General features: G+C 49.9%; 1 protein-coding gene across 1 annotated transcript; it reads right to left on the bottom strand.

Annotated features, from left to right (window-relative positions):
• Positions 1 to 8,370: 8,370 nt before the first annotated feature.
• LOC309563760 (histone H4-like) lies at positions 8,371 to 8,682 on the bottom strand (the record flags this gene model as incomplete). Its single annotated transcript, XM_082268360.1, has 1 exon — positions 8,371 to 8,682. The coding sequence occupies one exon, from the start codon at positions 8,680 to 8,682 to the stop codon at positions 8,371 to 8,373; it is 312 nt and encodes a 103-aa protein (XP_082124486.1).
• Between the last annotated feature and the right edge of the window lie 8,816 nt (positions 8,683 to 17,498).

Genomic DNA, 17,498 nt, shown 5'->3' with positions numbered 1-17,498 from the left:
TTCCCTCTTCGCACTGTAAGGGGAGAATCCTGCAGACTCTGATGTAAAGGGGAACGCCAGGAACTCTGATGTGGGGGGCAATCTTGTGACCAGAGACCACCTTACACAGAGTGAATACATTAAGATATGGGGGGGGGGAGGTTACTAATATAGAGGGATCTTTATATCAGTGCCCCCTTACATCAGTGACCCCCCCCCATCAGACTGGTCTGGCGGCTCTGTCACTGACCTCCTCTCAGGTGCACTGTGCAGGGCTCAGTCAGATGGCCCCTGTCTCCACTCCGCAGGCCCCGCACATCTGACTCCTCCTGTGACCCCCCATCCTGGCAGCGCTCTCACTCTTGACTCCTCTCCAGAGTCCAGACTCCCCTGCAGACATGATAAAAGACAAGAGATGGTCAAAGACTGCGGACATGGTACAGGAAGTGGTCAGAGACTGCAGACATGGTAGAGGGGGTGGTCAGAGACTGCGGAAATGGTACAGGAGGTGGTCAGAGACTGCGGACATGGTACAGGAGGTGGTCAGAGACTGCGGACATGGTACAGGAGGTGGTCAGAGACTGCGGACATGGTACAGGAGGTGGTCAGAGACTGCGGACATGGTACAGGAGGTGGTCAGAGACTGCGGACATGGTACAGGAGGTGGTCAGAGACTGCGGACATGGTACAGGGGGTGGTCAGAGACTGCGGACATGGTAAAGGGGGTGGTCAGAGACTGCGGACATGGTAAAGGGGGTGGTCAGAGACTGCAGACATGGTAAAGGGGGTGGTCAGAGACTGCGGACATGGTAAAGGGGGTGGTCAGAGACTGCGGACATGCTAAAGGGGGTGGTCAGAGACTGCGGACATGGTAAAGGGGGTGGTCAGAGACTGAGGACATGGTAAAGAGGGTGGTCAGAGACTGCGGACATGGTACAGAGGGGTGGTCAGGGACTGCGGACATGATACAGAGGGGTGGTCAGTGACTGCGGACATGGTACAGAGGGGTGGTCAGGGACTGCAGACATGGTACAGAGGGGTGGTCAGGGACTGCAGACATGGTACAGAGGGGTGGTCAGGGACTGCAGACATGGTACAGAGGGGTGGTCAGGGACTGCAGACATGGTACAGAGGGGTGGTCAGGGACTGCAGACATGGTACAGAGGGGTGGTCAGGGACTGCGGACATGGTACAGAGGGGGGGTCAGGGACTGCGGACATGGTACAGAGGGGGGGTCAGGGACTGCGGACATGGTACAGAGGGGGGGGGTCAGGGACTGCGGACATGGTACAGAGGGGGGTCAGGGACTGCGGACATGGTACAGAGGGGTGGTCAGGGACTGCGGACATGGTACAGAGGGGGGGGTCAGGGACTGCGGACATGGTACAGAGGGGGGGTCAGGGACTGCGGACATGGTACAGAGGGGGGGTCAGGGACTGCGGACATGGTACAGAGGGGGGGTCAGGGACTGCGGACATGGTACAGAGGGGGGGTCAGGGACTGCGGACATGGTACAGAGGGGGGGTCAGGGACTGCGGACATGGTAAAGAGGGGGGGTCAGGGACTGCGGACATGGTACAGAGGGGGGGTCAGGGACTGCGGACATGGTACAGAGGGGGGTCAGGGACTGCGGACATGGTACAGAGGGGGGGTCAGGGACTGCGGACATGGTACAGAGGGGGGGGGGTCAGGGACTGCGGACATGGTACAGAGGGGGGGTCAGGGACTGCGGACATGGTACAGAGGGGGGGTCAGGGACTGCGGACATGGTACAGTGGGGTGGTCAGGGACTGTGTACATGGTACAGGAGATGGTCAGAGCTCTCCACATGAGTGTCCTCCTCCTAAGTCCCCTTCACCTCTCCACAGCCACAAACATCAGTGACATTACTAGTGCAGAGTGAAGCTGTGACACTGCCTGTGGAGAGGTGAAGGGGGCACAGGAGCAGGACACTGATGTCCTCTGCCCCCTGACTCATCTCTCTACTCCAGTCTGCTCCTGCTAGCTGTCGGAGGCTCGGAGCCCCAGCACTTACCAGTCCTCTGCCTCGGCTGTCAGTCTGCGACTGCTCTGTCCACTCCACCAGGCATCCATTTAGCGGCAGCATCTCCTAGTCCACTCCAGATAGAGTGACTCTGCATGGCCGGTGCGGCGGCGGCGGCGGGAAAACTTAAATTATGGCAGGGGCGGGGGCGGACTTAGGGGCGGGCGCAGGCGGGCAGTGCAGTGACACTCGACCAACGAACAGTGCGAGTCTGGCAGTCTGCATCGCTGCGAGTGCAAGAGTCGAGAGAAGAACTCGGGGATCTCCGGAACTGCGCGCCGCGCATGCGCAGTTCTGACAGTGCCGCCGCCACAGTAGATTTACGGGCACTTTTCTCCTGCTACGGGCATTTACGGGCAGGAGAAAAGTGCCCTTTTTTTACGGGCTGTCCGTAAATCTACGGGCGGTTGGCAACACTGATCCGCAAGTGCCTTAACCGTCTCGTCCTTGATATCCAGCGCCTGGCAGCTTCTGCGACCTCTCTCCAGGTACCCCTATGTATTACCCTACATCATGTACCATGTGGACTGTTTTTGCCCCCAGCAACGAGCCCACTACGGACTCTCTGAACTTCCGCGAGCTCCAACATGTCTTTGCAGCTTTTGTCATTGAATGTTAAGGGGCTGAACCACCCCGCAAAATGATTCTCGATGTGGAAGGAAGCAAAGTCTCACAAGGCAGATGTCCTGGCTATTCAGGAAACCCATTTCAAGCTCGGTTCAGTACCTCGTTGCTCTCACCCGGACTATCCCCATGTCTTTATGGCAAACTCCCATGAAAAGAAGCGAGGTACCCTGTTGGCCGTCAGTAACTCTGTGACCTTCACCTACTCTCGGGTGGTGGAGGACACAGACGGAAGATTCATTATCCTAAACTGTAATATTGATGATTGTGATTATACTATCGTAAATGTGTATGCTCCCAACCGCCACCAGCTCAAATTCTTGAGGAAGTTATTTGCAAAGGTTTGTAAACTCACGGTAGGCAAACTGATCATATGTGGAGATTTTAACTCTGTAGCAGACCCTGCCATGGACTCGACTTCCAGTGGTAAAACCATATCTACTTCTTTGGCGGCTCTCCTACATGCGGAAAATCTACATGATATATGGAGATACCAACACGCGGAGGAGAGGGACTATATCTTCTTCTCGACGAGTCACCTCACTTACTCCAGGATCGACATGTTTTTGATAGACTCGACGATCCTGCCCTTGGTACTGCACACATCCATATGCACACATCCACACATCCATCACATGGTCAGACCACGCCGCCATACATATGTCCATATCCACGTCAGCTCCCCAGCCGTCTTCGTTCATATGGAGATGTAATAATTCAACCCTGTCAGACCCCAATTCTATCAAGCACCTCCAAACTCAGCTTAGGGAATTCTTCACAAACAACGCCACCCCTGACATAGACCCCTTCATGCTTTGGAATGCCCACAAGGCTTATGCGAGAGGAATTCTCATTCAATTAGCCTCTAGAACGAAAAAGAAATATCTGAAAACGCTTTGAGATACCCTCGAAAACATTAAATCCCTGGAAGAGACCAATAAACAACGCCCCTCACAAATATTATCATCCAAGCTCACAGCTCTTAGAGCAGAACTCCGCAGGCTTTTGCTTGTAAACCACGACAAAATGCTGGCGAAACTCCGCCTCCAGTATTACTCGAACCATAATAAGGCAGGCAAGTTTCTGGCCTCCAGGCTTAAAGCCAGGAGAGTCAAATCTAAAATAGCGTTTGTGACTCACCCCCATACAGGCAAAAAACACACACACCCTCAACAAATTGCAGACGCTTTCGCCGACTATTATGGCTCCCTGTACAACCTACGTAATGACTCGACCACACATAGCCCGTCGACGTCGGAAATCCTCGCCTTCTTGAGTCGTATGAACCTTCCCTCTCTCACGCCCGATGACCTATCATCCCTGAATGCCCCCTTTACGCCAAAAGAACTTTCCCAGACTATTCTAGGTACTCCTTTAAATAAATCACCAGGCCCTGACGGGTTACCAAATGAATATTACAGATCACTCCACGACGTACTCTCGCCCCACATGTTGCCCGCATTTTCCTCGGCCATTGCCACGGGCACTTTCCCAGGGGAGATGCTCCAGGCGAACATCATAACCCTTCCTAAACCAGGTAAACCCCCTACCGCCCCAGCGAACTTTAGGCCCATATCCCTCCTAAATAATGATATCAAACTATACGCTAAACTTCTCGCCAACCGCCTAGCAAAACTCTTGCCGAAGCTGCTGGGGGGAGACCAAATGGGATTTGTCAAGGAAGGGAAACCCCAGATGCGACCAGAAGGGTGATTAATTTAATGCATCATGCCGAGATCTCCAGAACGCCTTCTCTGCTTCTTTCCATAGACGCAGAGAAGGCGTTCGACCGTATCCACTGGGAATACATGGAATTGGTTCTACGCAAATTTGGATTCTCGGGTCCGATCCTGTCGGCCATAGTGGCCTTATACTCCTCTCCATCTGCTAAGGTACTGTCCGCTGGCATGCTTTCTAAACCCTTTAGCATCACCGCGACAAGGGTGCCCTCTCTCGCCCCTCATTTTTAACCTTTTAATAGAGCCACTGGCGGAACTGCTACGCTCCTCCCCCATGGTATCCGGCTTTAAATTTGGATCCTCCAAGCACATCATCACTCTGTTTGCTGACGATGTCATTTTGAGTCTGACGAACCCCGTGGTGTCCCTTCCAGCAGCTCATAACATTCTTCAGGACTTCAGTAAGGTGTCCTTCTATAAAGTACATTTTGGAAAATCCGAAATCTTAGGTATGAATATACCCGACAACACCCGCAAGCATCTCCAAACACAGCTCCCATACGCCTGGACTTCTGACTCTCTAAAATATCTAGGGATCCAACTAGCATTCCCCACATCCAAATTGTTGAACTCCAACATGAAATCCCTACTATCCACCCTAACAGCAGATACCGCTGGTATCAAGTCGACCGAAATCTCCTGGGCGGGACGAATAGCGGCATTCAAAATGCTCTGCCTTCCAAAAATCCTATACATGTTCCGCACTCTCCCAATACATATCACCGGTGCATACCTTACCTCCCTGTCCAAAATACTTTGCACATTTGTATGGCAACGAAAGAGAGCCAGGTGTTCTCATACACATATGATTCGTCACAAAAAAGCAGGGGGACTGGGGCTACCAGACATAACGGACTACTAACACGCAACGAGACTGACCCCCCTCCAACACTGGTTCTCCAACTCGCGAAACCTTCCCTGGCTACCGATAGAAGCGGCATTGACACGATCGTCGGATCTTAGTTTATTGCTTCTAGCTGATGCATGGAAACCCCTAGATGTGAGGTCATTGCCAATCACGTCTCAAGCGACGCTGCGCTCCTGGCGAGTCCTCGTTGCACGGAAATCCGAGCATCCGACGGATATGTTGATCCCTATGCCTCTAACCGTATTCAATGTTCTGCTTCCGTTCGCAAAAACCACTATGTTCACGGCCGCTGGAATTCAGTCGGTTTCTCAACTTTACCGCCAGGACTCACTTAAACCCTTCCTTGACCTCCACACAGAATTCAAACTCCCCCACAAAGCCATGTTTTCCTATAACGCTATAGCTAGCTTCTTACGCAAAAACCCCCTGCCCAAGGTACGGTTGCCCACCGCACTATGGCAATTCCTCACGAACATAGAGGCCCCAATAAAAGGCATCTCCCTCATATACAACCTTTTGGGGTGCAAAAACACTTTCCATAAAACATCACACATGATCAAGTGGGAGAGTGAGCTTCAGACACCCTACTCCGAATACCAGTGGAAAACGGCGATCCACACCTCCTTCACGGCCTCCCGATGCGTAAACCACTGGGAACAAATGCAGAAACTTCTAACCAGATGGTACCTCACACCGTATCCCCTGTCTAAATTCTTCAGTTCCCAAAGCCCGCTTTGCTGGCGCAATTGTGACCAAACAGGCACCATCTCCCATATTTTTTGGAAATGTAAAAGCCTAACCAGCTTTTGGAGTAGGGTGTTTGAGGTGCTTTCGACCACTACGGGCATACTTACCAAACCCAATATGGACATGGCATTACTAAACTTGGGAATGCATAATATACCCTTAAATATGAGAACAGTATGCTTCCACATCCTGGTAGCGGCCAGGACACTTATTGCCAAACACTGGAGGCAGACCACATCCCCATCCCACCTAGAAGTTATCAGGATGGTTAATTTTCAATACACTATGGAAAAGGCCTACGCCTACTCGATTCACGGTGGAACCAAATTCCACTCTACTTGGCACATATGGACCACTAGCAAATATTTCACCCCCGCCCCATGACAGGGGCTGGGTCACCCGGAACACGAGTACAACCACTGCAGAAACAACTTGAATAGATATAGCTTGTTAACGTTTACTTTTGAGATGATAACCCTTCTTTCCTTTGTTGATGACTGAGTTCTGAAATTCTAATTCAATGTGTTTTGTTGGAAACATTGTGATTGCGACTATGTATACCTTCATGATTCTTGTTGTACTGTTTTATAAACTAATAAAAATTTATTTAAAGTAAAAGTAGAGATGGCCTTGCGGTTCGCGGCAAATTTTGCTTGTTGGCTACCCGCCAAATTTGCGAACACAGGGTGTCGTTCATGGCGGCCATATTAGTTTACATTGGGGAGAACTTTGACCCATGACACAGCCGTCAGGTGGAACGGGACAGCCAATTGAAACATTCCAGCACATGGACAGTCCTCCTACCCTATAAATAGACCTGAACTGTTGGCCATTTCACATTCCACTTTCTGCCAGTGTAGGGAGAGGTCTGCAGTTCTCATGAGGGAGAGATAGCGCCGTGAAGATCCACAAAAGTCCTTTTCAGGGCTGGTATTTCGGTATAGGTCTACTAGTATATTTTGAGTTTAGGGAGAGGCAGGGCCGCTGTTAGAAATCCTTTGGCCCCCTACAGCCTACCTGATGGGGCCCCCTTTGATCCCAGGCCCTGCCCTCTGCCCCACCCCTCCCTTGACTCCGCCTGTTCAGTTTGTGTTTGCATGCACCATACAATGTACAAGGGTGGAATTGTGGTGGCTCTATGGGTGACCATTTGTAAATCTGCTCTGGAAAAAAAAAGAAAAAAGATGCAGTCCTTTTCCATAGTTTTTTCTATTCTGAACGGACATAGACGTAGGTGTAGACCAGGCATGTCCAACCTGCAGCCCGGAACTGCAGGCAATGCGGCCCACTGCTCCCTGACAATTTTTATTTTTTAACTGGGGAGGAAGGAAGTTAAGTCGGGGGCACAGCCACAATGGCTTCCAACTAACTGTAGGCAGAGGCTGCCTCGGAGGGGAGGGGAGGGGGAGCGATGTGCGAGAAGGACGTGGCGCTGTTTTATTACTTATATACCTTAACTATAGTATATATTTTATATGCAGCCCGAGAAAATTTCTCTACACTCAATGTGGCCCAGAGAAGCCTAAAAGGTTGGACACCCATGGTGTACACCTAAATAGTGCTTTCAATTAGGTCCACATGAAAAACTGACAGGTGGCCCTAACTGGAAATCTTGGAAAGTTCTTATCCTCTTCACGCGGGACGCATGCATCAATACAGCCTCTTGGCGGGTGGACCAGAATGTACACATTGCTGTGCGGAAATCATGTGCCCTGTGCACTCCCTGGAAGTTATTGGCAATTAATGGAAAGCTCCTAATCTCTATTTGCGATTGGGAGCTTTCAGATCATGTGTCCGCCAATCATGGTCAGGAACACTGTCCCACCTCCCAGCATCAATAACCTCTTAAAAAGCTTGGAGGCACTGGCATTAGGGGTTAAAGAGTGGTTGGGGCAGTAAAAATGCACATCCCCTCCCCCCAAAACACAAATTTAAAGTATACTCTTACTGTGTCTTCTGTACATCAGCATTAGTATATACACTCAGTACAGCAGGCTCACAGCACATCACATGGCAGTTCATTGCTGACTTTATCATGGCTGTACTGGGCTGCAGCCTGTAACACTCAGTATAGCCATAATTGAACAAAGTCAGCAATGAACTGCCATGTGATGCGCTATGACAGAGCTATAGATTGCATGCTGTACTCTGTGTATATCCTAATGCTGATGTTCAGAAGACACACTGAGGATTCTGGGGACTGTATCCCAATACTAGTGTCACTCACTCTGTGTGATGCTGCCATGCCGCTGCAGCTGGAAAGTGTGGGAGTTGTGAATGATCAGCCCTTTGTGTGAGAAGGTGGGTGGCTCTGAGAAGAGCCTTTGTTGTGATGAAGTGGGTAAGCAGTGGGTGTTGGGGGGAGGGGTTTATCCTCCGAATCCGTAGAGAGTGCGCCCCTTGCGTTTGAGAGCATAGACGACATCCATGGCGGTGACGGTCTTCCTCTTGGCGTGCTCGGTGTAGGTGACAGCATCGCGGATGACATTCTCAAGGAAAACCTTGAGCACTCCGCGGGTCTCCTCATAGATGAGTCCGGAGATGCGCTTGACACCCCCTCTGCAGGCCAAACGTCGGATGGCGGGTTTGGTGATGCCCTGGATGTTGTCCCGGAGCACCTTCCTGTGCCGCTTGGTGCCTCCTTTCCCCAGACCCTTCCCTCCTTTACCGCGACCAGACATGATGATTCTCTGCTACAAAGACAGACTGAGCTCAGCTGTCTGCCCGCCCTCCTTATATACAGCCTGAGCGGACCGGATAGAAACCTTCCTGGGAAAGAGGCGGAGTCACACCATTCATTAAAAAATAAAGATCATTTAATTCATTTATAAGGCTCCTAAATATTCTGTTATATTCGAGGGGCGTGGCCGGGATGTGAGACTGAGTGGACGTGCGGCGCCGGAGCTCCGATCCTGATCTCATCCTTCTGCCTCATTGAGCTACCTGTTTATCCTCAGCACCCCCTTTTACCACCCTGGGTCCCCCCAAGAAGTCGAGCGGTACGCAGCGGGTACCTCCGCTATCGCCTGGGCGGCTTAGATCCTCGGCTGCGCCCGCTTCTTCTCCCTGTCCCCCGGGACGTCCGGCGGCCATCTTGGACACAAGGCCTTATCCCTCCAGCATGTCGGCTAGTACTCAGATGGAGGCAGGCCCCAGCCAGCAGCGGGATCCCTCTCCATCGGACATCCTGGAAGCGATAAAGGCTTGCAAGGACACCCTAACGGTCAAAATAGATTACCTGGCCACAGACATTAGCCTGATCAGGCACGATCTAGACAAATTCCGCTCGCGGGTATCTGAAGCAGAGGATCGCATCTCCCGCTTGGAGGATAACACCAGGGAGGACTCCAGGGACCTCCATGCTCTGCAAGTGCAGGTTAAGGCTCTCCAAGATAAAGGCTTGCAAGGACACCCTAACGGTCAAAATAGATTACCTGGCCACAGACATTAGCCTGATCAGGCACGATCTAGACAAATTCCGCTCGCGGGTATCTGAAGCAGAGGATCGCATCTCCCGCTTGGAGGATAACACCAGGGAGGACTCCAGGGACCTCCATGCTCTGCAAGTGCAGGTTAAGGCTCTCCAAGACAGGGCGATCGACACCGAAAACCGCCTGCAAAGGAACAACATCTGCATCTTGGGGCTGCCGGAGCGTGCGGAAGGCCCCAGACCTGCAGAATTTGCTGAAACCTTTCTGCCGCAGCTGCTGGATCTCCCCGCTATGCCGCCAACCTTTGTGGTGGAGATTGCCCACAGGGTCCCCTCGGGTCCTCCGATTCCCGGAGCACCCCCCAGGCCTTTCTTGCTGCGCCTTCTCAACTACCGGGACTGTGACCATCTCCTGGCTGCGGCCCGAGCCAAGAAGGAACTCCGCTATGAGGACGCCTGCATTATGCTGTTCCCGGATTATTCCCCTGAGGTGCAACAGAAACGCCGCCAGTTCACTGACATCCGCAAGCGTCTCCGCGATCTGGGTATTAAGTACAGTCTCCTCTATCCCAGCAGACTCCGAGTGATCGATGGGGATCGCACCAGATTTTTTGATACCCCTGACCTGGCGGCCTCCTGGCTGGACGTTCGCTGATCCGGATTCCCCCTGTAACCGGGTTGTGCAAGTATACCCTTTTTTACTGTTGCCCCCCCCCCTTTTTTGTTACTTTTATGACTCTGATTGCCCTCTCTTGACCTCGTTCCCTACCATCCTGCCATTTTTCCCTTTTTTCTCCTGGACCCCCGCCCCTTCTTCCTGTTTGTGCCTTACGTACTGCCACTGCTCATCTCTGACTGTTCATAGTAGCTCACTGTTTTGGAGCTGGACCGGCTGCCGAGATGCACACTGTTACATAGGATCCCCCGCTTGTTTTTTTTTTTTTTTTTGTTTTTTTTTTGGTGGATTTTTTATTTTTCTCTTTTTTGGACTCTTCATCTGTGCTGCCCACCCCGGCTCCCCCTGCTCTCACTGGGGTGCTCTGCCCTCCAGGCTGGGTGCCCTACCCTTTGGTGGAGTGGGAGTGACCCCCTACTGCTGAGGTCTATGCTCCAGGCCTAGCAGCGGTTCTGGACTCTGTGTTTAGTTTAGTTTTTAGCTATCCCTGGCTCCTCCCGGGGGGACTCGTTTGGTCCACCCTGTTTTTTCTCGGGGGAATGCTGAGGCTTGGCAGGATAGGCACTTCGTGCCTGGGTATTTTTGTTATGTTTGAATGTATAGCTGTGTTCACTGTTCTGCAGTTGTGTTTACGGTGCTTGGGTTCGCCTGCTCTTGCTGCTCCCCAGATGCTGACGATGGTTCCCACGGGGTCCCCTCCCATTTTATTCCGGTACAGTTGTTATGACCTCACGTGACCTGCAAACCTTCTCCGTCCTTTCCTGGAATGTTCGAGGCCTCAATTCAAAATTTAAGCGGGCTCTTATGTTCCAGTATTTAAATTCCCACAAACCGTCGATAGTGATATTACAGGAAACGCATCTGGTGGGCAGCAAACTGTTGTCCCTCAAGAAAACGTGGGTGCACAAGTCGTTCCATGCTTCCTACTCCAGCTACGCAAGGGGGGTCTCGATCTTGATTCGTAAGTCCCTTCCCTGTGGGGTGGAGGTGGTCCACACGGACCCTATGGGCCGTTATGTTGTGCTAGTTCTCACTCTGTGGCAACGTAGATATGTGATAGTGGGCCTGTACGTCCCCCCGCCCTTTAAACCCGATGTGCTGTATTCCATATTAGACAGGGTGTCCCCGTACTGCCCTGCCAGGCTGCTTTGGATGGGGGATTTCAACGCCATTCTCTCCCCGTCCCTGGACAGGCCGTCCACCCCTAAATCCTTTTCGGAGGATCTGTTACACTGGTCGGAGGCCGCGGGGTTGACGGAGGTCTGGCGTTGGAAACACCCCGATCAGCGGGGTTACTCATGCTTCTCGACTTCTTACAAGACCTCCTCCAGAATTGACCTGGCCTTCGCCAATCCGGCGGTGATATCTGACGTGATATCGGTACGGTATTTGCCGGCGGGGCTGTCTGATCACTGCCCCTTGGAGCTTACTTTGCGTTCTACTGCGGCCCGTTGTGGCTCCATGTGGGCTCTCAATGGGTGGACCACCGGGACGTCTCCTCTCAGATCCCACCACTTCTGCAGGAGTATTGGAAGAATAACGCAGAGACGTCCTCGCCCAGTGTGGTATGGGACACCTTTAAGGCTTACACCAGGGGCCATTATATGTCTACCATCAAGGCGGTTAAGGTCCAGCATTCCGCCACGCTGACCCGTCTGGAGGGGGAGGTGGAGGGGGCCACTGCCACGTATGGCCTGGACCACTTAGCTGCTAACTTTGAGACGCTGCAGGCGAAAAAAAGGGATTTGCATCTGCACATGTCGGAGATTACGAGGTTGGCAATGTACCACTCCCGACAGTCCTTTTTCGAACAGGGGGACAGGAACGGTAGGTTTCTGGCGCTGATATCTCAACATGATTTACCCCAGACGGTGATTCCGGAGCTCACCTCTCCCACAGTAGAGGCCCTCACCTCCCCCGAGGATATACTGGAAGCCTTTAGATCATACTATAGCACACTCTACACTATCACTCTTCCCCCGGACTTTAGCCCAAGTGACCTACACTCCCTCCTGGACCCAGTGGCCCTGGGCTGGCTCTCGGACCAGGAGAGAGATTGGCTGGTACGTCCGGTCACGACTGATGAGGTTTCGGCCATAATTTCGACCATACCAGGAGGCAAGGCCCCGGGTCCGGATGGTCTGCCCATAGGATTTTACAAGACACACTTGGGACTTCTGGCCCCGCTGTTGGCCGCGACCTTTACCAGGTGTCTCGAGGAGGGGTCTTTGCCCCCCTCGATGGCGGAAGCCCATGTCATCCTTATTTACAAACCCCCTAAGGACCCCAAGCTCTGCGCCTCTTACAGGCCTATAGCACTGCTTAACAATGACCTGAAAATCTTGACCAAGCTGCTAGCTACTCGACTCCAGCCCTTACTTCCCTCGGTAGTGGATCAGGACCAAACAGGCTTTATGGCTCATAGGTCCACGGACGTCAACCTTCGCATACTGTACACCAACCTACAAGCACAGCATCTTAACGTAGGGACTAGAGTGGTTGCCTCACTTGACATAGAAAAGGCATTTGATTCGGTGGAGTGGCCTTTCCTGTGGGAGACTTTCCGGAGAATGGGGTTCCCCCTAATTTTCATCCGTTGGTTACAAACCATATACCGTGCACCAGTGGCTTCTTGTAACGCTCCTGCGTTTTATGTATGATGTGGATTTTCAGCTGCAGAAATATTCCACTTCAGTAGTCATGTAGAGAAACTCTGAGACACCATTCCCAACTCTCAATGACTCATCATGTGTGGAGGATCTCAATTCAGCAAGTAAATACACACACTCAATAAGATGTTTCCTAGAGTGACTTATGTATATAGTAACACAGTGATGATAGGCTGAAGAGACAGGTTGGGTAGAGATGGTAGATGATAGACACTTGAAAGGAAATGTTCTTGAAAGTAAGATAGTAGCAGATGAGATGCAGATAGGTTTAGCAATCATGTATGGTAGCAGATGACAGAGTAGCAGGTGGACATACAAGAGAGATCAACCCAGTGCAAGAACAGGTGGTAGTAGGCTCAAGAGCTAGCAATCTTAGATAATGCAGATGTAGTAATAGTCCTTAGTATGCAGAGCTAGATAGTGTAAGCTTTAGTATGAAAGTTATAGAGGTTTCCCCTACGGGGTACTTATCACTAATAGCAATGTAGCAGAGGAGAGGTTCGGCAAGAGCGGATGATCCGGTAGCGGGATACAGGGATCAGCGCAGCGTGGTTCCGACAGCGAGGTATGCTTGCAAGCATGAGAGCTTCAAGACAGGTTAGCATCAAAGCACAAAGCAGTTTGAACGAACACATGTGAGTGAGAGCCGGCGATCTAAATAGCCATCAGTCCGGCGCTCAGTGATGACAGCATCAGTCTTAAAGGTGTATGCGCACCTTACCAAAAGAGAATGGTGGGGCGCATACACTTATGAAAGAGTAATTAGGGTACCCAAAGGTACCAGAACATTACAGTACCCCCCCTTTAAGGCCGGCTCCTGAAGGCCTCTGGAGCTGGTTTGTCTGGGTACTTCGCATGAAAATTGCGGATTAATCTAGAGGCATGTATGTCAGAGGTGTTTAGCCAGGTGTCGTCTTGGGGCCCATAGTTCTTCCATCGAACCAAGTACTGAAGTCTTCCTCTGTGGATACGAGAATCCAGAATCTCTTTTATCTCATATTCTTCTCCACCTTCAACTTGTACAGGAGGAGGAGGTGGGATAGTAGGCCTTATTCCTTGGTCAGGAACATGGGGCTTCAGTAGCGACACATGGAAAATGGGATGTATTTTGAGGTCTATTGGCAATGTAAGCTGTACTGCAGCTTTTCCAATAAGTTTCTTGATTGGGAAAGGTCCCAAGAACAGAGGTCCAAGCTTTTTGCTAGGGATTTTCAGTCTTAAATTTTTTGTTGAGAGCCAAACGAGGTCCCCGATAGCGTACTGAGGAGAAGGTCTTCTGTGAAGATCATAGTATTTCTTTTGTTGACTATGAGCGTGTGCAATGGTAGTATTAAGCAAACCCAGAGAGTCCTTTATTTGGGTAAGATAGTCTGAAGCTACTGGGTTATTTGAAGGAAGGATGCGTGGTGGAAGAATAGAGGGATGAAACCCATAGTTCAAGTAGAACGGACTCTGCTTGGTCGTACTGTGGGTTGCGTTGTTGTAGGCAAATTCTGCCAGAGGGAGAAGATCCACCCAATCATCCTGTTGGTAAGAAGTGTAACAACGTAAATATTGCTCGATGCATTGGTTGACTCTTTCAGTCTGTCCGTTGGTCTGCGGATGGTAAGGAGAAGTGAGCTTCCGCTCGATCTGTAGTATGTGACATAGTTCTTGCCAGAACTTGGAAATAAATTGTGATCCACGGTCAGACAGAAGAGTTTTTGGGATACCATGTAACTTAAAGACATGTTTCATCAGGAGTTCTGCCGTTTGTTTGGACGAAGGTAGTCTGCGAATAGCAATGAAATGTGCCATTTTTGTCAGATGGTCCACTGACACTAAGATGGTATTAAATCCTTTGGAAGGAGGCAATTCCACTATAAAGTCCAAGGACACAACTTCCCATGGAGTTTGGGGTATATGTAGACTGCATAGTAGACCGGATGGTCTCGTAGTTTCAATTTTGGACCTGGCACAGACATTGCATGAAGAGACGAATTTTTGTATAGATGTTTTCATGTCAGGCCACCAGAATTGCCTGGCAATCAGATTAATAGTCTTTGTCATACCCATATGTCCTGCCATTGGCACATCATGCGATAATTCCAAGATCTTGGTGCGTATGGTAGGTGGTATGTAAAGTTTGTCGTTGTAGTAGAGGAAGCCTTCTGCATCAGTATTTAGTTGTGGTGGGGTTGAATCCAAACTTATACCATGCAAAACCTCTTCCTTCAAGGAACGGACAACTCCAATAATGCGTTTGTGAGGTATTATAGGAACGGAAGGGATTTCGAAGTAGTTTTCTTCAGTTAGTCGTGATAGTGCATCCGCCTTTTTGTTCTTAGCTGCTGTGGAAGAAGTGGAAGGTCTAATAAAACCTTTTTCCAAATTCTCATCCAAATAGTCTTTGAGATGGGAAAGTTCATTCTGTGAAAGAGGATAAACATGACTGAACGGCAATTTGCTATTTGGGAGTAGATCAATGCTACAATCATAGTCTCGATGGGGAGGTAGTGCTTGAGCATTTTTCTCAAGAAAAACCTCAGAGAGATCCTGATAACATAGTGGTGCAATCTCATCTGTCACCACAGACAGGATCTTCCCGAAAGACGAGAGGTTACACTTACCCTCGCAATAGCAAGAGAGGAAGGTCAGGGTCCGTTCCTTCCAATCTATGGTTGGTTGATGTGTGTGCAACCAGGGAAGTCCCAAAACAATGGGAAAGTGGGGTGAAGATATTAGATCGAAGGTAGTGGTCTCCATATGAGACCCGTTAGTAGTGACTAGGAGTGCCTGTGTCTGATCAGTGATCGGACCAGAGGATAAAGGAACACCGTTAATAAGACTCACTGAGACAGGTTTAAGTTTAGAAATAATAGGAACTTTATTTAAAGCAGCAAAACGTATGTCAATATAATTTCCACAAGATCCTGTGTCAATCATGGCCTTAGTAGTAATCCTGTTCTGGTCCCACTGTAATGTCAAGCAAACAAAAAGGTAAGGGTTAGTGATTGAAGTTGTCAATCCCCCTAGGAGGACATGTGAACACTCACCCTTCTTTTTGTAGACTAGGGGACAGACGTTTAGCTTGTGATCCGGGGATGCACAGTACAAGCAGAGATTACCAGATCGTCTTCTGGCTCTTTCCATAGTTGATAGAGGTGGGCGTATGGTTCCTATCTCCATAGAAACGGGGTCAACGGCCGAAATCCGAGAAGAACTGGATAATGGCATTCCCATTTTCTCAGCCTTTCTTTCTCGTAGTCTTCTATCTATGGTGATACTGAGTTGTATCAATGCATCCAGGGTTTTTGGCAGATCCGCTCGGGCGAGGTCGTCTTTAACGGCCTCTGATAGGCCAAGCCTAAATTGGGTTTTCAGAGATGCATCATTCCATTCTGAATCAAGGGTCCATTTCTTGAATTCTGCGACAAAGTCTTCTACAGGTCTCCCACCCTGTTTCAAGGATCTTAATTGATGATCGGCAGTACTCTGCCTATTGGGATCATCATATAGGCTAGTGAGTTCTGCTAGGAACAAGGCATAGGAGTTGAGAAGCTGATCGCTTTTCTCAAAAAGAGAGTCTGCCCAGGCCCGAGGATCGCCTGTTAGGTAAGAAATAATAGTACAAACCTTAATGTGATCAGTAAGGTAGGTACGGGGTTTTAGCAAGAAAAGTAACTCACATGCGTTTTTAAATTCGCGAAATTTTTTGCGATCGCCTGTAAATACCAAAGGAGGATTTATTTTGGGTTCAGGGGACTGAGCAGTGGTAAGTTGTGTCAGTCTAATTACCTGCTGTGACAGAGCCTGATTGTCTTCTTTTAATTCAGCAAATGCGTGTATTAACGCAGTTACTTGCTGTTTTAATTGTGTCATCTGAGTGGTTATTTCTGCTGAATCCATTTGTGGTTCGTTCAATCTGTAACGCTCCTGCGTTTTATGTATGATGTGGATTTTCAGCTGCAGAAATATTCCACTTCAGTAGTCATGTAGAGAAACGCTGAGACACCATTCCCAACTCTCAATGACTCATCATGTGTGGAGGATCTCAATTCAGCAAGTAAATACACACACTCAATAAGATGTTTCCTAGAGTGACTTATGTATATAGTAACACAGTGATGATAGGCTGAAGAGACAGGTTGGGTAGAGATGGTAGATGATAGACACTTGAAAGGAAATGTTCTTGAAAGTAAGATAGTAGCAGATGAGATGCAGATAGGTTTAGCAATCATGTATGGTAGCAGATGACAGAGTAGCAGGTGGACATACAAGAGAGATCAACCCAGTGCAAGAACAGGTGGTAGTAGGCTCAAGAGCTAGCAATCTTAGATAATGCAGATGTAGTAATAGTCCTTAGTATGCAGAGCTAGATAGTGTAAGCTTTAGTATGAAAGTTATAGAGGTTTCCCCTACGGGGTACTTATCACTAATAGCAATGTAGCAGAGGAGAGGTTCGGCAAGAGCGGATGATCCGGTAGCGGGATACAGGGATCAGCGCAGCGTGGTTCCGACAGCGAGGTATGCTTGCAAGCATGAGAGCTTCAAGACAGGTTAGCATCAAAGCACAAAGCAGTTTGAACGAACACATGTGAGTGAGAGCCAGCGATCTAAATAGCCATCAGTCCGGCGCTCAGTGATGACAGCATCAGTCTTAAAGGTGTATGCGCACCTTACCAAAAGAGAATGGTGGGGCGCATACACTTATGAAAGAGTAATTAGGGTACCCAAAGGTAC

This window comes from Pelophylax lessonae (genome assembly GCF_965119305.1).
Source record: "Pelophylax lessonae genome assembly, chromosome: 9".
NCBI lineage: Eukaryota > Metazoa > Chordata > Amphibia > Anura > Ranidae > Pelophylax > Pelophylax lessonae.
The sequence above is the reverse complement of the archived record's forward strand: the minus strand, read 5'-3'. Positions and strand labels throughout refer to the sequence as shown.